The following is a 23695-nucleotide window of genomic DNA, read 5'->3' as shown; positions in this document are numbered from 1 at the left end:
TAAATCCTTAGTATATTTATAATTTTTAATGTCTAGAGTATAATTTCTAGTGAGAAAAACTGATGATGCCATGATATATTAACCATAAACACAAATAATAGTAGGACATTCCATGACAGATTGAACAGTTTGGGATAGCAAATTAAACCGTTTATCGCAAAATTTACTGTCCAAAAACATCACACTTTCAAATGATTTAATTAACAGATGACTGCAAGGAAATTTATTTTTTATTTTACATAGATAACTTCATTCAGAGGACCAAGCAGCGATATAATAATCCCAGGTCTCTTTCAACAAAGATAAATCTGTCTGACATGCAGATGGAAATCAAGCTGAGGCCCCCTTATCAAATTTCCATGGGTGAACTGGGGTCAGCCAATGGAGTCACATCTGCATTTTCTGTTGACTATAAAGGTGCTGGTAAGATTTCTTCTGGTGAGTTCTGGATCTCAATTACTTCATTAAAAAAATATTTTCTAATAACTGAGGAACTCTTAAAAATGAATTAATTTATTCTAAAACTTTAAAGTAAGTACATGAGAGAATGTAGAAGTTCAAAGTAATCATTTCTCTCAATTTTTTATATAGTCATCTCTCAGATATGTGACTAATCAGCAATCTCAATTGCTTTTAAACAGCAATCTCAAAGGAACTCTTTGCTAGGGAAACATTGAAGAAGATTTCTTGGTACACATTTTTCTAGAAAAGAATAATAATTTGTTTGTAATATATACCTATAGGCATGTAAAGTGCTTTGCATTATGTAAAGATGACTACATTCAAGGTTAGGGTTCTTGACTGTCAAAGCACATGTGATCATCTACTTAGATATCCCCTTCCAAACAAGGAATATAGTTCTCAAGAGTTGGGACATGTTGAAAATTTCTGCTTGAAAGTGGAACCCTTGTTATTTTATAAGGTAGCATATGCCATTGTTGAATTGCTTATTTTAAAAATTCTTTCTTGTATTTTGAGCTAAAATCTGTTCCCTATAATGCCTACACTTGTCTAAGTTCTGTGACCTGTCCCTCCCTGACTTCAGCTGTACCAGAACTTTGATGTCAGCAACTCTGTGTCCTTTCTATCCTGGTAGTCTGATTGACTTCATATAAAATATTCCCAGTTTCCTTAGCCTTTGGTAATTCGAAACCCTCCTCATCCTGGAAGCTTCCTCTTTATATGCTTTTGTTTGTTGGTATTCTTTAAAAGTGGCATTTAAGGCTGAACAGAACACTTCATATTTGGTTTGATTAATACAAATTATGGGAGAAAAGGGGAAGCAGACTTCAGTAAAATGATCCAGCTAGTCAGGAAACAAGTAAACAAGCAAATAACAATAACAAACCCTGGGGGAGAGGAGGTGGATCAGTACTTAGAGTTGTTAAAATATGTTATCTAAAATGTCCAGTTTCCAATTAAAAAAATTACAAGACATGCAGAAGAAAAGGAAAGTATAATTCATACACTGGGGATGGGGTATGGTGGGAAAGGCAGGCAATAGAAACTGCCTGTGAGAGTGATCTGATGTCAGATTTAACAGACAAAGAGTTCAAAGTATCCATTATAATTTTCTTCAAAGAACTAAAGAAAACCATTATTAAAGAAGTAAGGAAGGTATGATGGTGATGTCACATCAAATAGACAATATTAATAAAAGATAGAAATTATAAAGAAAAAGAACCAAATGGAAATTCTGGAATTGAAAAATACAACTGAAATAAAAAATTCATTAGTTGGGCTCAATAGTAGATTTGAACCGGCAGAAGAAAGAGTTAGTAAACATGAAGATAGATTGAGAGAGATTATGCAAGAGCATAAGAGAGAAAAGAGCAGAGAGAAAGATGAAGAAAAATGAACAGAACTTCAGAAGAATATGGGGCACTATTAAACACACTAACATATGCATGATGGGAGAACCAGAAGGAAAGAAGAAGAGAGGGGAGCAGAAAAAGTATTTGAGAAATAATGGCTGAAAAGTTTCCACTTACTCAAAAAATGTTAATCTATTCCAGGAAGCTCAAAGAATTCCAAATAGGATACATGCAAGAGATTCACAAATAGATGAATCATACTAAAAATTCTGCAGGACAAAGACAAGGAGAAAATCTTTAAAGCAGCAAGAGAAAAACAGGTTGTCATTTACAAGGTTTATCACAACAAAATTAACAACTGGCTTCTCAACAGAGACAATGGAGACAAGAAGGAGGTGGGATAACATGTTCAAAATATTCAAAGGAAGAAAAAAAACCTCAATCAAGAATCTTGTCTTCAGCAAAGCTATCTTTCAAAAATGAAGGTAAAATAAAGATATTTGCAGATAAGCAGAAGATGAGAGAATTTGTTGCTGGCAGACTCACCTTAAAAAAATACTGACAGTAGTTCTTCATATTTGAAAGCAAGACCTAGACAATAATTTGAATCCATACCCCAAAAAAAAGAAAAATCAAAGAGCAATGGTAAAGGTAATTATAAAAGACAGTAAAAATGCATTTTCTTCCTTCTGCTAAGTGATTTAAAAAGCAATCATATAAAACAGTTTATATATATCATCTCAATAGATGCAGAAAAAGCTTTGGACAAAGTTCAACACTCGCTTATGATAAAAACTCTCCAGAAAGTGGGCTTAGAGGGAACCTACCTCAACATAATAAAGGCCACATTCAACAGACCTACAGCTAACATCATACTCCATGGTGAAAAGTTGAAAGCATTTCCTCTAAGATCAGGAACAAGACAAGGGTATCCACTCACCACTTTTATTCAACATAGTTTTGGAAGTCCTGGCCATGGCTATCAGAGAAGAAGATAAAAGGAATCAAAATCAGAAAAGAAGAAGTAAAACTGTCACTGTTTGCAGATGACATGATACTTACATAGAAAATCCTAAAAATGCTAATAGAAAACTGCTAGAGCTCGTCAATGAATTTGGTAAAGTTGCAGGATACAAAATTAATAAACAGAAATCTTGCATTCCTATACATTAACAATGAAAGATCAAAAGAGATTAAGGAAACAATACCATTTACCATCACATCGAAAAGAATAAAATACCTAGGAATAAATCTACCTAAGGAGGCAAAAGACTTATACTCAGAAAGCTATAAGATACTGATGAAAGAAATCAAAGATGACACAAACAGATGGAGAGATATACCATGTTCTTGGATTGGAAGAATCGATATTGTGAACATGACTACCCAAAGCAATCTACAGATTCAATGCAATTTCTATCAAATTACCAATTGCATTTTTCACAGAATTAGAACCAAAAATTTTACAATTTGTATGGAAGCACAAAAGACCCTGAATAGCTAAAGCAATCTTGAGAAAGAACAGAGCTGGAGGAATCAGGCTCCCTGACTTCAGACTATACTGCAAAGCTACAATGATCAAAACAGTATGGTACTGGCACAAAAACAGAAATATAGGTCAATGGAACAGGATAGAAAGTCCAGAGATAAACCTATGCATCTATGGCCACCAAATCTATGACGTAGGAGGCAAGAATATACAATGGAGAAAAGACAGCCTCTTCAGTAAGTGGTGCTGGGAAAACTGGAAAACTACATGTAAAAGAATGAAATTAGAACACTCCATAACACCATACACAAAAATAAACTCAAAATGGGTTAAAGGCCTAAATGTAAGGCCGGATACTGTAAAACACTCTTAGAGGAAAATATAGGCAGAACACTCTCTGACATAAATCACAGCAAGATCTTTTTCGATCTACCGCCTAGAGTAATGAAAATAAAAACAAAAATAAACAAATGAGACCTAATTAAAGCTTTTGCACAGCAAAGGAAACCATAAACAAGATGAAAAGACAGCCCTCAGAATGGGAGAAAATATTTGCAAACGAAGCAAGTGACAAGGGATTAATCTCCAAAATATACAAACAGCTCATGAACCTCAGTATAAAAATAACAACCCAAACAATCAAAAAATGGGCAGAATATCTAAATAGACATTTCTCCAAAGAAGACATACATATGGTCAACAAACAAATGAAAAGATGCTCAATATCACTAATTATTAGAGAAATGCAAATCAAAACTACAATGAGGTATCATCTCACACCAGTCAGAATGGCCATCATCAAAAATTCTACAAACAATAAATGCTGGAAGGGGTGTGGATAAAAGGGAACCCTCCTACACTGTTGGTGGGATTGTAAATTGGTGCAGCCACTATGGAGAACAGTATGGAGGTTCCTTAAAAAACTAAAAACAGGGCTATCATATGACTCAGCAATCCCACTCCTGGGCATATATCCAGAGAAACCATAATTTGAAAGGATGCATGCACCCCGATGTTCATTGCAGCACTGTACAATAGCCAGGACATGGAAGCAACCTAAATGTCCATCGACAGAGGAATGGATAAAGAATATGCGGTACATATATACAGTGGAATATTACTCAGCCATAAAAAGGAACAAAATAGTGCTATTTGCAGAGCCATGGATGGACCTAGAGATTGGCATACAGATTGAAGTAAGTCAGAAAGAGAAAAATATTGTATAATATCGCTTATGTGTGGAATGTAGAAAAATGGTAGCAATGAACTTACTTGCAAACCAGAAATAGAGTCACAGATGTAGAGAACAAACTTACAGTTACCAAGGGGGGCAGGGGGGTGGGATGAATTGGGAGATTGGGACTGACATATATACACTACTATGTATAAAATAGATAACTAATGAAAACCTGTTTAGCACAGGGAACTCTACTGAATGCTTTGTGGTGACTTAAATGGGAAGGAAGTCTTAAAAAAGAGTGGATATATGTATATGTATGACTGATTCACTTTTCTGTACAGCAAGAAACTAACACAATGTTGTAAAGCAGCTATATTCCAATGAAAATTAATATAAAAGCAATGTATATAGTGTATTTTGGTGCCGATGACATGTAGAAATGTAATACATTTTCTAACAACAGTACAAGGGAGGTGGATGGTAGCAAAGCTGCATTGGGTTAAAGAAATGACTCCATACAGTAATTTGATTCCACAGGAACAAATGAAGAAAGCCAGAAATGATAAGAATTCATATTAACAAAACCTACAAAAATATAATTGTCCTTTTTTCTCTTAGTTTCTTTAAAAGACAAAATTACGTAAAGTAATAATTATAACAGTGTATTTTGGGTTTATAATATTTATAAATGTAATATATATATATCACATATATATATATTCAGCGATGCCACAAAAATGGGAGAGAGGAAATAGAGTTATATAAGAGTAATGTGTTTGTAGCTCACTTGAGTTGTTAGTATAAATCTGGATCTGTTTCTGATAAATTTAAGACGTATCGATAGATGGTAAATCCTAGAGCAGCCACTAAGCAGGTAACTCAAAAAATAGTGAAAAATCATTAAAGAAAAGTACTGCAGTATGAAATATTCACTTATTGCAATTATAGCAGTAAAGGAGGGATAGAGCAAAAAGGCATGAGAGACATCAAAATAAGTAAGAATGGCAGATACAAATCTACTGTCTCAAAAATCATATCATATGTGAATGGATTTTTAAAAGTGAATGGATGAAACATTCTAGTCAAAAGTTAGAGATTTTAAAAGTAGATTATAAAAAAACACAAAGATACAGATAGATTGAAAGTAAAAGGAAGAAAAAAGTTATATAATGTAAATAGCAACCAAAATAGAGCCTGGGTGGCTATTTTGATATCAGACAAAATGGACTTTAAGACAAAAATTCCTACTAGAGACAATGGACATTTTATAATGATAAAAGAATATATTACGGTATAACAATTATAAATATATATACACTTCTCAACAGAGCCCCAAAATACAGGAAGTAAAACCTGTCAGAAATAAGAGCACAATGGGAAATTAAGCAGTAATAGCTGAAGACTTAAATACCTAACTTTCAGTAATGGGTATAAATGGGTAGAAGATAAACAAGGAAATAGAAGACTTAGTACCATAAACGAGCTAGATTTAACAAACATCAATAGAACACTCATTCATTATTAGAAAATACATTTTTCTCAATTACACATGGAGCATTCTTATGCTAAGCCATTAAAACAAAACACTTCATTAATTTAACAGGATAGAAATAACACAAAGTTCTTTATCCACAATGAAAAGAAATTAGAAATTAACAGGAAAAAAAATTGGGAAGCCTCACAAATATGTGGAAATTAAACAATACACTCCTAAATAAATGTACACTCCTCTAATAATAATAGTACTCTTCTTTTTCTTCAAAGAAGAAATCAGGGGACTTCCCTGGTGGTGCAGTGGTTAAGAATCTGCCTGCCAGTGCAGGGGACATGGGTTCAATCCCTGGTCTGGGAAGATCCCACATGCCGTGGAGCAACTAAGCCTGTGTGCCACAACTACTGAGCCTGCACTCTAGGCCCACGAGCTACAATGGCTGAGCCCACATGCCACAACTACTGAAGCCCACATGCCTAGAGCCCATGCTCCACAACAAGAGAAGCCACTGCAGTGAGAAGCCTGCACACCACCATGAAGAGTAGCCCCCACTCGCCAAAATTAGAGAAAGCATGCACACAGCAACAAAGACCCAACACAGCCAAAAATAAATAAATAATTTTTTAAATGAAATAAAATATTCATCACATTAGAAAAGAGAAATCAGAAGGGGAATTTAGACTTCGAGATGAGTGAAGATGAAGACACATCATACCAAAACTTATGAGATGCAGCTCAAGCTGCTCTTAGAAGAAAATTTTTAGATATAAATATCAATATTATAAAAGAAAGATCTCAAATGAATAACTTAACCTTCCACCTAAAGACACTGGAAAAAGTAAAGCAAATTAAACCTAAAGCAATCAAAAAGAAGGGAATAGTAAAAGTTGAAGCAGAAATAAGCGAAAAAATAGGAAACAAAAACAATAGAGAAAAATCAATGAAATCAAAAGCTGGTTCTTTGGAAAGGTTAACAAAATTGACAAACCCTTAGTTAGACTGACCAAGAAAAAGAGAAATTTACTAGATACAGACATGAAAGAAGGGCCATTTCTACTGACCTTACAGAATAAAGGATTTTAAAGGAAAACTATGAAAAACTTTATGCAAATGAGTTAGGCAACTTTGACGAAATGGACAAATTCTTAGAAATATGCAAATTATAGAAACTGACTCAAGAAGAAATAGATAATCTTAATAGACCTATAACAAGAGTAGTGATTAAATTAGTAATAAAAAAACTATTCACAAAGAAAATTCCAGACCCAAGTGGTTCTACTGGTGAATTTTATCAAACAGTTAAAGAGTTAACCAATTCTTTACAAAATGTTCCAAAAAATAGAAGAGAGGGAATACTTTTCACCTCATTTTATGAGGCCAGTATTATTCTAATACCAAAACCAGATTAACACATCACAAGAAAAGAAAACTACAGACCAATATCTTTTATGAACACAGATACCAAAATCCTCAATATAGTACTAGCAAACCAAATACAGCAGTATATACACCATGACCAAGTGGGATTTATTCCAGTGCTGCAAGATTGGTTTTACTTCTGAAAACCAATTATTGTAATACATGATATCAATAAAGTAAAAAATAAAAACCACATGATCATTTCAATAGATGAAGAAAAAGCATTTGGCAAATTCAGCAGCCTTTCATGATAAAAACACTCAACAAACTAGGAATAGAAAGAAACTTTCTCAACTTGATGAAAAGTATCCACGAAAACCCACAGCTAACCTCATACTTAATGACGAAAGACCAGATGTTCTCCTGTAAGATCAGGAACAAGACAAGGATGTCTCCTTTCACTACTTCTTTTTGGCACTGTACTGGAGGTTCTAGACAGGGCAGTTAAGCAAGGAAAAGAAAAAAAGTCATCTGGATTGCAAAGGGAGAAAGAAAATAGCTCTGTTCACATATGATATGGTCTTATATATAGAAAATCCTAAAGAATCAACTAAAAAACTATTAAACTAATGTATCCAGTAAGCTTGTAGGATACAAGATCAAAATATAAAAATCATTCATATTCTAACTGCTATCAATGGACAATCTGAAAATGACATTAAGGAAATCCTAGCAACTACTGGCCAAAACAAGACAGATTATGCATTCTGTTGTTTGCAACTAAAAAGAAAGAAAGAAAATCTCATACACTGAAAACTACAAAACATAGGAACAAATTAAAGAAGACCTAAATTAATGGAAAGTAAAGTAGTCCTGTGTTCATGGATTAGAAGACAGTATTGTTATGATAGCTATACTCCTAAATTGATACACAGGTACAGTGAAACTCTGTGAAAAGTCCAGCACTATTTTTTGGTGCAGAAATTGACAAGCTGGGGCTTCCTTGGTGGTGCAGTGGTTGAGAGTCCACCTGCCGATGCAGGGGACACAGGTTCATGCCCTGGTCTGGGAAGATCCCACATACTGTGGAGCAGCTAGGCCCGTGAGCCATGGCTGCTGAGCCTGTGCGTCCGGAGCCTGTGCTCCACAACGGGAGAGGCCACAAGAGTGAGAGGCCTGCGTACTGCAAAAAAAAAAAAAAAAGAAAAGAAAAAAAAAAAAGAAGAAATTGACAAGCTGATCCTAAAATTCATATGGAAATGCAATGAACCAAGAATAGTCAAAATAATCTTGAAAAAGAACAAAGTTGGAGGACTCACACTTCCAAACTTGCTACCAGGCTAGGTAATCAAGACTATGTAGTTCTGGTGTAAGGATAGACATATAGATCAACAGAATAGAGCTGAGAATACAGAAAGAAAGCCTTACATTATGGTCAATTCATTTTTAAGAAGAATGCCAAAACAATGGTGAAAGAATAGTCTTTTCAACAAATGATGCTGGGACAAGTGGATATCTACATGCAAAAGAATGAAGTTAGACCCCTACTTTACAAAATGTGTTAAAACTAACTCAGAATGAATCGAAGATCTAAATTTAACAGCTAAAACTGTAAGATTCTTAGGAGAAACTTAGGTGTAAATCTGCGATTTTGTATTAGGCAATTTTTTTTTTAGATTTGACACCAAAAACACAATGAAAAAAGAAAAAATAGACAAGGTAGACCTCATCAAAATTAGAAATTTTGTTCTTCAAAAGACACTCAAGAATTTGAAAAGAGAATTCACAGACACAGAGAAAATATTTCCAAATCATATATCTTCTAAGGCACTTGTGTCCAGAATATACAAGTAACACAACTCAAGTAACAATACAATTCAATATTAAAATGAGAAAATAATTTGAATACACAGTTCTACAAAGAAAATGTGCGACTAGCACATGAAAAGATGCTGAACATTATTGGTCATTAGTAAAATGCAAAGCAAAGTGATAAGGAGATACCACTTCACACCTGCTGGGATGACTATAATAAAAAAGACAGACAATAACAAGCGTTGGCAAGGATGTGGAGAAATTGGAACCTTCTTACATTGTTGATGGGGTTGTAAAGTGGTGCAGCTGCTTTGGAAAACCATTTGGGTAAACATAGTGTTACCATATGACCCAGCAATTCTACTTCTGGGTACATACCCCAGAAGTTGAAAATGTATGTCTAAACAAAAATGGATACACGAATATTCATAACAGCTACAAAGTAGAAATAACCCAAATGTGTATCAACTGATGAATGGATAAGCAAAATATGACATATGCAAGCAATGGAATATTACTAAGCAATAAAAAAGGAATGAAGTATTGATACATGGTACAATATGGGTGAAATTAAAAACATGAAAGAAGTGAAAGAAGCCAGATACAAAAGGTCACATATTTATAATTCATTTATACAAAATGTCCAGAATAGGCAAATCCATAGAGACAGAAAGTATATTAGCAGTTGGCAGGAGCTGGAGGGAAATTGGCAGTGATAACTGTTAATGGTTATGAGGTTTCTTTTTAAGGTGATAAAAATGTTATAGAATTAGATGATTGTACAAGTCTGTGAATATACTAAAAACTTCTGAATTGTACACTTTAAAAGGGTGAATTTTATTGTATTTGGATTATATTTCAGTTTTTAAAATCAGTAATAAATGAAGGGGTTATTACTTTGAAGACTTCCAGTGATGATAGAATAGTTAACTCAGACCAATAGTCCTGCTAAATACATGTAGAAAAGCTAAATGGAATGTATATATTATATAGAATATATAGGTCTAATATAATACAGAATTAACCTAAAATACAACCTTCCTGAAGTCTTTGGAGATCCAACAAGATTACTAAGAATTACTAGGATACAGGGGAGAATGGAGGCTCAGGGAGATGAGCCCAATGTTTGGAGCTACTTTTCCTTTTGGGGCTTTTACCAGTTCTGAAGGGAACTGCTGACGGCCTCTCAAGACTTGGGAGACAGGGATTAGAGCACAGCCCACCAAAGTGGTGAACCTTTTGAGCAACCCTTCAGCTTTGGGTTACGATTTTGCATGTTTGCACTCTAGGAGTATGGGTAGACAGGGATACGAAGTAGACAGGCTTTTATCAGGACTACAGCTTAGTTTTGAATCATATTGGTCTCTAAAATTGTATTGAGCTGATTACACAGTGCTTTGTTCTAGAAATCCTGGCAGAAGCAAACATAAATTTCCTGGAATAGTCTCACAAGCTTCAAATTATGTCTACAACAAGATTTTGAAAATAGAATGGCAAACAATTATAAATAACCAGGCTCCTGAAGAGACTAGACTGTGAATGCAAACAATTAGGAACACATATGCATGCTCGTGCACACACACATGGTCTCAGGAGCCATGGAAGCCAGAAGACAATGATATCTTCTAAAGGATAAAAGAAAATAACTGCAAATGTAGAATTCTGTGCCTAACAAAAATATCCTGAAAGAATGAAGTAGCAAGAATGGATATTCTTGCATTGTTCTGGATTTTGATGTTACCAGGGAAAGCTCAGTCTTAAAGAGTTAGATATAATATGATGTTAACTTAGGGTTTATATTGATACCATTTTACCAGGTTGAGAAAATTCCCTTATATTCCCAGTTTGATGAATTCGGTTTTTATCAGGAACCGAAGTTGAATTCTGTCAAATGCTTTGTCAGCATGTTTTTTGTCTGCATTTATTGAGATGATTGTATGATTTTTCTTTTTAACGTCTTTATGTGGTAAATTACATTGTTAGCTTTTCAAATGTTAAATAAACCTTGCAGTCCTATAATAAACCCCACTGGGTCATGATATATTATCCTGTTTATATATCATCAGATCCAATTTGCTGATATTTTGTTAAGATATTGTATCTGTATTCATGAGGGAATTGGTTTGTAGTTTTCCTCTTTTGTGATGTTTTTTGTCTGTCTTTTTAAAAATTAATTTATTTTTATTTTTGGCTGTGTTGGGTCTTCGTTTCTGTGTGACAGCTTTCTCTAGTTGCGGCAAGTGGGGGCCACTCTTCATCGCGGTGCGCGGGCCTCTCACTATCGCACCCTCTCTTGTTGTGGAGCACAGGCTCCAGACACGCAGGCTTAGTAGTTGTGGCTCACAGGCCCAGTCGCCCCACGGCATGTGGGATCCTCCCAGACCAGGGCTTGAACCCATGTCCCCTGCATTAGCAGGCAGACTCTAAACCACTGCGCCACCAGGAAAGCCCTGTCTGGTTTTGCTATGAGGAAAAAACTGGCCTCATAGAATAAATTGGGAGATATTCCCTCCACTTCAAAATTTGAAAAACGTTTCTGTAGAATTTTTATTTCTTCTTTAGGTGTTTAGTAAGTGAAGCCTTTCAAGCGTCTGGTTTTCTTTGTGATAAGGTTTTTAACCACAAATCAGTTTCTTTGGTGAATGTAGGGTTATTCAAATTATCTGTTTCTTCTTGATTGAGTTTTAGTAGTTTGTTTCTCTTAAGGATTCTGTCTGTTTCACCTAAGTTATTGAATTTTTTGGCATAAAGTTTGGCATCAGTCTTACTAGAGTTTATAATTTTTATTGATTTTCTTAAAGAACCAGCTTTTGCTTTCTTTGACATTTTATTGTTTTTTTTCTGTTTCATGATTTATGTTCTGATATTTATTACTTCCTGTCTTTTGCTTCCTTAGGGTTTAGTTTGCTTTTCTTTTTCTAGGTTATGAAGGTAGAAGTTGAGGTCATTTATTTCAGAACTTTCTTTTCTAATACAGGCATTTAGTAGTATGTATTTCCCTCTAAATATTGCTTTAGCTAGATTTCATACATTTAAATCTATTGTATTTTCACTTTCAGAATGCTTTTAAATTTCCCTTTTGATTTCTTTTGCTATCCGTGGATTTGTTAAGAATGTGTTACACAGCTTTAAATATTTAGAGATTTTCCAGATGTCTTTCTGTTAGCTATTTCAAATTTAGTTTCATTGTGGCCAAATACCAAATTTTGTATGATTTTAATCCTTTTACATTTATTGAGACTTGTTTTATTCCCTCAGAGTATAGTCTATCTTAGTCATTTTTCTGTGTTCATTTGAAAAGAATGTGTATTCTACTGTTATTGGGTAGCTGATCACCCAGTATAATATCAGTGATATTTAGACCAGGTTGGTTGATGATGTTCAAGTCTTTTATATCTTTCTGATTTTTCTGTCTACTTCATTAATTATTGAGAAAGGGTGTTGAAATTTCTGACTATATTTGTGAATTTATATTTTTCTCCTTTTAGGTCTATTGTTTTTATTTTGTATATTTTAAATCTTGTTAAATATTTAGTATTGTTTTGTTCTCTTGGTGCATGCACACCTTTGTCACTCTGAAATTACTTTTTTCATACCTAGTAGTATTCTTAGCTCTGCAGTCTACTTTATTAATATAGCCGTAGTATCTTCATTTTTAAATTATTGTTGGAATGGTATGTCTTTACCATCTTATTTCTTTTAACATTTTTGTGCTTTATATATATATATTTTTAAAATTTATTCTATTGAAGTATAGTTGATTTACAATGTGTTAATTTCTACTGTACAGCAAAGTGATTGAGTTTTATATATATATATATATATATATATACACACACACACATTGTTTTTCATATTCTTTTCCATTAGGGTTTATCACAGGATGTTGAATATACTCCCTGTGCTATACAGTAGGACCTTGTTGTTCATCCATTCTATGTATAATAGTTTGCATCTACTAATCCCAAACTCCCAGTCCATCCCTCCCCGACCCTCCTTCCACCTTGGCTACCACAAGTCTGTTCTCTGTGTCTGTGGGTCCATTTCTGTTTTGTAGATATGTTCATTTGTGACATATTTTAGAATCCACATATAAGTGATATCATATGGTATTTGTCTTTCTCTTTCTGACTTATTTCACTTAGTATGGTAATTGCTGTAAATAGCATTATTTCATTCATTTTATAACTGAGTATTCCATTGTATATATGTACCACATTTTCTTTATCCATTCATCTGTCAGTGGATATTTAAGTTGCTTCCATGTCTTGGCTATTGTAAACAGTGCTGCAGTGAATATTGGGGTGCATGTATCTTTTCGAATTATAGTTTTGTCCAGATATATGCCCAGGAGTGGGATTGTTGGATCATATGGCAACACTATTTTTAGTTTGCTGAGGAACCTCCATACTATTCTCCAATTCACATTGGTGCATACTGCACCAATGTACATTCCCACCAACAGTGTAGGAGGGTTCCCTTTTCTCCATACCCTTTCCAGCATTTGTTACTTGTAGACTTTTTAATGATGGCCATCCTGACCCATGTGAGGTGGTACCTCATTGTAGTTTTGATTTGCATTTCTCTAATAATTAGTGGTGTTGAGCATCTTTTCACGTGCCTGTTGACCATCTGTATGTCTGTTTGGAGAAATGTCTATTTAGGTCTTCTGTCCATTTTTTAATTGGGTTGTTTGTTTTTTTGTTATTCAGTTGTATGAGCTATTTGTATATTTTGGAAATTAAGCCTTTGTTGGTCACATCATTTGCAAATCTTTTCTCCCAGTCCATAGGTTGTCTATTCATTTCATTTATGGTTTCCTTTGCTGTGCAAAAGCTTGTAAGTTTGGTTAGGTCCCATTTGTTTATTTTTGCTTTTATTTCTGTTGCCTTGGGAGACTGTTGTGTCTTTATATTTAAAGAGGTTTCTTTTAGGTATCAGGTAGTTGGGTCTTTTGAAAAAAAAATCCAATTTGATAATATCTGCCTTTTATTTAGGTATTTAGATCATTTATATTTAATATGATTATTGATGTGGTTGGGTTGAAACCCACCATCTTGGCTATTTGTTTTCTTTTTGTCCTTTCTGGTTTTGATCACTTTTCTCACCTCTTTTTGTATTGGTTACTTTTGATCTGTTTTCTGTTCTTTGTTGGCTTACTTTACCTCCTTATTTCATTTGTTTGTTTTTGTGGCTGCTTTGGGTTTTATAGTAGATATCTAATATTTTGTGGTAGGGCCACTAGGTTCTGCCATGGCTAACAAGCAAGCCAAGAATTAGTTCTCAAAATGAAAACAGGTTTTGCCTTAGGGCCGTGTCATTGCTTTAGAATACCTGGAGCCTCTTTTATGATTCTTTTTTCCAGGTTTGCAACAGGCTCAAAACATCATCCCTGTTTTCCACAGATATTTTGAGCACCATTGGATCCATGGGTCATAAGTGCTGAGTGGCAGAATGTCCTGTATTGAAGTCTGGATCCTTCTGTTGCTCTGGGCCCTCCTCAACCATTGTCATTTAGTAAACAAGTTGGAGCATCATACTGAAATCTAAAAAGGCATATGTTTCTAGAAGTATATGTTTTCTTAGTGGTATGGGTTGAAAGGTGCAACTTGATCTTTACTTTCAGTGTACTCTAGACCTTTAACTACCTGAAACTTGACTGAGGTTTTAGACTTTTCTAATTTTGTGATTATTTTTTACCCTCTGGCATATACATATCATCCCACGGTATCTAATCTAAGGCATATACTGTCTGTTCTTCAGGTTCTGTCAGCATGAGGTCATCAATAAAGTAGATTAATATAATGTCCTGTGAGGTGTTAAGATGTTAGGTCCTTTGTAAGCCAAGAGTTAGCAAACTTTTTCTGTAAAAGGCCAGGTAGTAAAGGTTTTACAGGCCATATGGTCTGTCTTTCAACTACTCAACTCTGCTGGTGTAGTATGAAAACAGCCATATACAGTATGGAAAAGAATAGGTGGAGCTGTGTTGCAGTAAAACTTTATTTGCAAAAATTTGTGCTAGGCTGGATTTGGCCTGTGGGTCATGTCTGGCAACCCCTGCTATCGACTAATCAGTGGCACATAGTTGATATAACCTGGTGGCAATATCATAAATGTACTGATATCTCTACTAAGGAAAAGCAAAATGCTTCTATTTTCTCTGTTTATTAGGATAGAGAAAAAAGTGTTCAAAAATCAGTACCAATGTGCCAGGGAATTAATTGATTTGTTCCACATGGAGACCACATCTGGAAAAGTATGTGCAATTGGAACCTACAGTAATCTGTTGTCATCCTCTAAGATGCACCCATTTTGGAGACAAACTAGAGAGCTAAAAAGGAGTATGATAGGAATCACCATACATACGTCTTTTTAAACAAGCCTTGGATGGTGGCACTGATCTCTGCAGTTACCCTAGGGATTAATATTTTTATGATATTTGGGTTGGGGGAGCTCCAAGACTTCCATTGACCTTTCATTCTCAAATATTTTTAATTCCATAGGCTTGACAGTTGCTAAGAATATATGTCCATTAACATACACACTCAGGATCTAGGAGAATTACTTTAATTTGGGGTAGGGGTCCAACTTGACCTACTAGGAGGCAGACTCTACTAGAAACTCCTTGTATTACTTGACTTCCGTAAGTCTCCACTCTGACTGCAGTGGTATCTTGGACAACCAAATAGGAGATACTTGAAAAATGGGGAGAATCTGGAATTTGTTACAGTTTTAAGAAAGAGAAAGAGAAAAGTCTAAAGAAAGAGCAGTTTTTAAAGCAATTCACAATTAGAAATTATTTTAATATTAACTTTAAATTTGTTTTTAATTCAGACCAGGCCTGCATAATATTTTCTGTAGTCTTCCAGTTTAAATATACTTTCCTGTTTTACAATTTTCTTTCCTAAATAAATTTACTTTATTTTGGAATCTGGTTAATAGGTATTTGATAAACCTTATTTTGCAGACCTTTTTCTCTATTACAATATCTTACTTTTGATTTCATTTTTCTTGTATTTCTTGACTTTTTTTTTTTTTCTCTTCCTAACCTTGTGACCCATCTCTCCACAGTCAGGCATAAATTTTTTTTTTATTTTGCCATATTATTATTTTCTGAAGTCTATAGATGTTCTGCTGGGGTCAATATGTTAAATACTATGTCCTCTTTTACTTGTTTTCTTTCTTAAACATTTTATTATAGAAAAATTTAAACATATATCAAGTAAATAGGATATTATAACTAACACATCACCCAACTATAATAACTATATCAACATTTTGACATTCTTGTTTCATCTATACCTCCATTCACTCCCCACTTATCCACTTGATAATTTCTACAGTTCTTTCTCTTTTTCTTTTTTAATTAATTTTTTATACAACTTATAAAGGTTACTTTCCATTTGCAGTTATTACAAAATATTGGCTATATTCCCTATGTTGTATAATACATCATTGAGCCTGTCTTACACCCAATAGTTTGTACCTCCCACAGTTCTTTCTTTTTTAAGGGAAATTTGCACATATTGAAATGTATAAATATTTGCTATATGGTTTCAACAAATGGATACAGTTGTATAAACCACACTGTGTTTCAAAATCTAGATTTTACTGTTATTCAAGTATGGCAAGGCCAACAGATTAGGAGGCAACAGCTGTTGAAAAGAGTTCTCATGGATCTCAAGAGAAGGGAGCACACCACCAGCAGCTACATGGGGAAGTGCCAGTGAGGGTCAGGAGGCAAAGGAGCAGGAGGGAAATGTGGGCAAGAGCCTTTAGTGTGATTTCCCCAGGAAGGAACTGGAGAGGCAGAGTAAGCAGGTTTAGGATTGGCTAGTTTGAATACTTTTAGTGAGCTGTGGGACATAGGGCTCTTTGTCTGATACCTGACCCTGCCGTGATTTGGGCAGGGGAATAGTGGCCCTGAGTGTGAGAACCCCATAGAGCAGATAGTTAGGAGTGTTGCTCCAGATTAGGGGTTTGCTTATGAAAGGCACTCCTGCAGGTGAGTCGTTTGCTATCTCTAGGAATTAGATAGTCCTGGGACAGGCATTCCTCTGATGTCAGCAAGGCCCCAAGATGTCAAAATACCAAAAATAAAGAGTAAAAAGCCATGATTAGTACATTCCCCTATCACAGTGTAGACCATTTCCATCTCCCCAAAAGTTCCTTTGTGTCGCTTCCCAGTCAGTCTGTGCCCCACTCCAGACAACCAATGTTCAGATTTTTTACTTTAAATTAGTTTTATTTGTTCTAGAACCTGATATAAACAAGATTATATCATGTAATTCTTGTGTTCCGCTTCTTTTGCTCAACATGTCATATGTATATGTTGCTTGTCTCTATAGTTTGTTGCTCTTTATTGCTGAGTAGTAGTCACTGTGTGAACATACCACAATTTGTTTATCCAGAGTGGATAAACATTGGACATTAGCTTGTTTCCAGTTTTGGTTATTGTAAATAAACCTATTATAAACATTCATCTTTTGTTGACATATGTTTTCATTTCTCTTGAGTAAGTATTAGGAGTGGATTTGCTAGGTCAAGGGTTAGGTACATGTTTAACTCTTTATGAAACTGCCAGTTTTTTGAAATAGTTGTGCTATTTTACATTACCACAAGCATGTATGAGAGTTTTGATTGCCCTGTATCCTCACCAACATTTACTGTTGTTATTCTTTTAAATTTTATATCCTTTAAAATTTAAAACACTTTCTGAAACCCTAAACTTAATACACTTTTCTCAGTTTCTTTGGCACCTCTATTTTTAAGATAAATACTTGGTTAATCAGCCTTTTTTTCAATCTATATAATTTTCTAGACAATTTGTCAATTGCCTGCAAATGCTGCTGTATTTGGCTGGTACCTCACAGGCAAGTAGATTTCCCAATCTCTTTCTCTTACACACACACACACCTCACAATCTAACAAGTATTTATTGCTTTATTTTCTCCAAAGTATTATGCTAAATATTATAGGGCATTTTATAAAGATAATAAGCACATTATCTGTTTTCAAGGTGGGAGAAGCAAATAAAAGTCAGTAAGTAAAATACAAGGTAGAACGCAATACATGCTCTAAAAGAGATAAAAAGGAAGTAACACTTTTAGGCCCTGGAGCCTTGAGGGACATGCAGGTTTTGACAGGTGGTGATGATAAGAAAGGGCATCATAGTGAAAATAATAGTGTGTTTTTGTACCATACAATTAGTCTCATTTAATCATAATTTAGTAATAAATTATGCTCATTTAGATAGAACTGACTTAAAATCTCTCTCTAATGTTCGAAAACCCTTTTCTCCAGATATTTTGGGCATCATTGAATAACTGCACCTTCTGAACTTTATCTTTGACTCAGAGCGTAGACACTGGTATTAGGATGAGGTTTGAGGGTTAGAATGGTACCATCTTTTTGAATCCTCATTATGATTGTTCTGGTACTCTGTTTCACCAATTATTTTTCCTTTCTCTTGATTCTTCTATTTCATCTTCACTGAATTTTGTTGTTACACCTATAAATTTATTAAAATCTCCCTCCTCCACCCCATTACAGGGGAAAAATAACTATTTTTCAATACTATTGTATCTATCAAGCTGTCATCCTGTTTTCCTCTCCTGTAACTGCAGAAGTGTTCACTTACTGCTTCTATCTCTTACCTTCACCAGTTATTTAACCTTTTGCTGTCTGAATTTTGCCTTCAGCCACTCTTCTGAAACTTTTATGAAGGGTCGAAACCATCTCTTAGTCAATAAATCTAATCTTTTTTTTTTTTTCTTTTTCAGTTCAGATTGTCTTTGGCCTGTCTGTAGGCTTTGTAAGCCATGTCTTTCTTCTTGGTGGTCTCCCCTTCCTAGGCTCCTTTGGCTCTTTCCTCTTCTGGTGGTTCTACATCTGTCTTCCCTGCCTCCTCTTCCTCCCTGTAAAGGTAGTGTTTACCAAGGATTTGCCCTTGGCCCACTTCTTTCATTGGTAATCTCATCCGAACCCGTCCCATCATATGCAGACCTCATCTGTTTCTCCAGCTCACTGCTTTTACATTCTTCAGTTGCTTATTAAACATGCCTCACCATCACTTCAAGTTTGATATGTTTGAAATGTCTCCATACTCTGTCAAACCTGAGTTTCTTCCACTGGGTCTGTTAATAGCACCGTTATCTTTCCAATCACCCACACTTCAATCCTTGGCATTTTCCTTGATTTTGTTTCCCACATCTAGTTAGTTGCCAAGCCTAAGTTTTAGCCTCTGTGATCTCTCTCCCCTCTTTCTTCTTCTCCACTTCTACTGTCACTATCCCAACTTAGGTCCTCATTTCAGTAAGTCTTTTGCAATGACTCCCTCATGAACTTCCTAATACAGAATTGTAGAAAGAGCATGGGCTTTTCAGACCCAAGTGCTAATTGTGAAGAAGGCACTTACTAGCTGTCTGACTTAGAGCAAATTATTTAACCTCAATTTATAGATGAGAAGATTCAGACACAGAGAAGTTAGTCATTCTTAACCTCATGAAGTACTCTGTTTTGAAGGATAAATGGGACAGTGTACACCTAGTGAGGAGGCACTAAAAAAATATTATTTATCTCTCCCTACTTTTAATCTCTTTACAACCCATTAACAGATTAATATTCTTTAAGTACAGCTTTAATCATCAATCTCTTGCTCTTCCATGTTTCCCCATTGTCTAATTTGCCCATAATTTTTAGCCTAGTGTTTCAGACTGTTAATTTGCTTCAGCCTCCCTTTCTGACCTTATTTCTTCCTACTCTTATAAACATATTTTTGAGCAAAACAAAACCAGTAGCAATGCCCAATAGCAAAGTGATTAAGAGCATGAGTTCTAGAGTCAGGCTACCTAGATTTAAATCCCAGTTCCTTTACCCAATTTGGGCAAATTTCTCAAATCTCCCTAAACCTTAGTCTCCTGTCTGAAAAAACTAGGATAACTATACTGCCTACTGCATTGGGTTCTTGGAAGGATAAAATGAGATTATGTATATAAAGCACTTGGCGCCTGGCACATTGAAAGCAGCCACTATTAGAAGGATTAGTAGAAGGAGTAGCAGTAATAGTTTTTGTTGATGCTGTTATTATTTGCTTCTCCCATTTCCATCTCCAGGCTCCTCATATTCTTTTCTCTGCATGGACTGCAGTTCTTCCCATTTGTACCTGTCTAAATTTTAACCATCTTTAAAGATCTCCCTTGGTTCTCTTACCACTCGTGTGTCACCACCTTTCCCCTAGTTATCTTTCCTTTTCAGAATTCTTTAACTCTTTTAGTTTAGAATATACTTATTACTTTCATGTGCTTATCAGTCCATTTCCCTTTAAAAGACTAGAAGTGCCTTGAGGGCAGATTGTGTAATTCATTTCTTTTATTCTCTAAAACACAGCATCTTACACAGAATCATGACAAAAAGTATTTGCTTAATAAATATATTAATTCACTATAACCAATAGCCCTTTTGTTCCAAAGGATTTACTCATTTCTTTAGGAATTTTTATAGACTCTCCATTAATTGTTGGTACATAAAAATTTTAATTTTGTCATGAAAATGCAATTATTGGGCTCAAGGAGACTAATTAAAGAAAAAGCATTGTAGCAGAAGACAATAATAGCAAAACAAAACAAAAACTGACCAGGTGACACTGTCTTGAATTCAACAAAATTATTTTTTTCTACATCGCCTCTTATTTCTTCATTTCTTACTGTTCTAAATCTGCTCTGTACCTAATAGTACCTATCATGGTGCCAGATTGAGGTGTGAAGTAAGCGTTTGTGGATAACAACTGATATAAAATCTGTTTTATGAAATAAAGAATATCATATAACATAATACATTAAAATGTGATTAAATATCTCGTTCAATTTGTTAAAATGAGAAAGTGTCACCCTCACATTCTGTGCAGATGGAGTTTTTTCTTAGTAAGCATTCCCACAGGTCTTAGGAAGGGGGTAGGGTGGGAGTGGGGGAATCTCCACTTGAGAATTTCCTTTCTCACGGTGATTTGGCACTTCTCCAGCCTGTCCTTCAGCATAATGTGTGCCTTGTCTTTGTTAAAGGAGGCTTGTCATTTGCTTTCATGTCTTTAAAAATATTTCTGGTCATTTGAAATAATTAATTTATAAATGGTATACTATCATTATAAAGAGAGTGCTCCAAGGGCAAGAGGCAAGTGTTAGCAACTGAGTAAATATTTAATTTGTATAGACATATTATTTCTTAAATAGGTATTGATCAACACATTAAAATGGTAATATTTTTCCGCTCAAGAATGGCCATTCCTTACTTGACCACAAAAGGCTATGGTTCTTCAAATGTAAAATAGATAACTAGTGGGAAGCAGCCGCAGAGCACATGGAGATCAGTTCCGTGCTTTGTGACCATCTAGAGGGGTGGGATAGGGAGGGTAGGAGGGAGGGAGATGCAAGAGGGAAGAGATATGGGAACATATGTAAATGTATAACTGATTCACTTTGTTATAGAGCAGAAACTGACACATCATTGTAAAGCAGTTATACTCTAATAAAGATGTTAAAAAACAAAACAAAAATTATAATTATGTGACATGATAGAGGTGTTAGCTAACACTATGATGGTCATATTGTAATATACAAATGTATCAAATCAACACATCATACACCTTAAACTACACAGTGTTATATGTTATTCATATCTCAGTTTCTGGTATGAAAAAGTTTTTGAAACTGTTTATTGCAGCTTTATTGTAATAGTGTTTTACATCGTGATGTATATCTGTTCAGTTTTTGTCTGTTTCTATGTATGCATGTATGTGTGTTTATATACATATGAGTGACATTATACCATACACACAAATATAATATATATACTATAAATAAGTATGTTTAAAAAACTCATGATAACTGCATTAATTGTAATGAAAATGTAAATTAAAACTATGGTTAACTTCCAAGTTATATTAAAAAGAATGAGAAGGATGGAGTGCTATCTGAATTCTCATAAAAAAAAGTTTTAGAAAAGGCTATGGTTCTTTTCTTTCTTTTTTTTTTTTTTTTTGCGGTATGCGGGCCTCTCACTGTTATGGCCTCTTCCATTGCGGAGCACAGGCTCTGGACATGCAGGCTCAGCGGCCATGGCACACGGGCCCAGCCACTCCGCTGCATGTGGGATCTTCCCGGACCCGGGCACGAACCCGTGTCCCCTGCATCGGCAGGCAGACTCTCAACCACTGCGCCACCAGGGAAGCCCAAGGCTGTGGATCTTACTTACAATACAGAATATTGTTTGGTTTTTTTGTAAGGTAAACTTGCTTTGTATACTTTAGAATTATTATTTCTATAATCTATTTACTTATCAAGTGGCTTTATGCTTGAGGCCCTTGTTAAGGATCTCTTTTTTACTTAGAGCCCAGTTTCCCCTTACTACTCAGAGGGAGTGGGGAAGCATGGAGGGAGGGATGTAAAACATGACTAATTGGTAGACCAGCTGGATAGATTTTTAAATTGCAAGATTTTTTTCTGTAGTGATAGGGAATTTGGTATCAGTACTTTACAAAGGCATTTAGTTTTTTGTTTTCATATTAAAATCTCAAGGAAATTGATTGGGAGACCAAGCAGTCAGCTCCGGCACAGAAGAAATTTAAGAAAACTCATCCTGTATTAGGTGGATATTCTGCTGAACCTGAGGAATGAATACTTTTTTGTGACATGTGGGTTTTCGTATTTTTATGAATTGTTTAGGGAAGCTTTTTGCTGTAATGGCTGAATATAAGTTGCAGAGATTTAAGCCCTTCTTTATATTAATGTTCCACCTCATTAACTTCATTGTTAGGGCTTTTACACTTCAGTGATTTAAATAAAATGATCTAAATGTAGTTCTGTTGTCCTCTCTTTCTCTCTCTCTCTCCCTTTTGAGGTCTAGATGATTATGTATTTAGTTCTGTGTTTTCATTTAGACTCTATAGTTAATTCTGTTGACCGCAAGATGATGAAGGGGAGCTATTGTATCTCTAAAAATCTTATGCTGCAACTTCTTCAACTGTTGTTTTAGCTTTTTTACTTTCCAGTGGTCTTCAGAGACCAGGAACCTCATAACTATAAGAATCCATTTTACTGTAGAGTTCAGATCGGTGATTATAGATGAGCTTTCACATATATCCTGTGGTATTTATAGACCTGGAACCCAAATAAGGAAGAGCTTTGCTTAAAAGCAAGCTATGTTTGTCCTTAAAAATGTTTTCTAAGCATTTTCAGAAAAAGTAGGAATTATGCAGTGAATTTCTGAACAGACTCACCTTTGCAAATATTTGCAGCTACTTGTAAATGGTAGACATATTTAGGCATAAGGGTTTTTCCTATATGATTTACTTCCAGATATGAGGACACCTTAGCACTGTATACCCCAAATGCAAATTAGGTGTCTTTGTTAAAAGTGTAGAGAAAAAGAAGTTAATTTGAGTTCAGGGGAATGAAGCTGTCATTTCAGACATTTTGCATTTTTTTGCAATATTTAATTTCTAAGGTGCATTATTAAATAATTTTATGAAGATTCATCAGTATTTGACCCCT

General features: G+C 34.9%; 1 protein-coding gene across 2 annotated transcripts in view; it reads left to right on the top strand.

Annotated features, from left to right (window-relative positions):
- The window catches only part of SEC22A (SEC22 homolog A, vesicle trafficking protein), an 80002-nt gene that overhangs the window by 21254 nt on the left and 35053 nt on the right, over positions 1-23695 (top strand). For both annotated transcript variants that reach the window (XM_059064412.2, XM_067034437.1), the window contains one exon: positions 244-438. In XM_059064412.2, coding sequence (XP_058920395.1) covers positions 244-438 — 195 coding nt within the window. The remainder of the gene's footprint in view (positions 1-243; positions 439-23695) is intronic.

This window comes from Kogia breviceps, chromosome 5 (genome assembly GCF_026419965.1).
Source record: "Kogia breviceps isolate mKogBre1 chromosome 5, mKogBre1 haplotype 1, whole genome shotgun sequence".
Lineage (NCBI taxonomy): Eukaryota > Metazoa > Chordata > Mammalia > Artiodactyla > Physeteridae > Kogia > Kogia breviceps.
The sequence above is the reverse complement of the archived record's forward strand: the minus strand, read 5'-3'. Positions and strand labels throughout refer to the sequence as shown.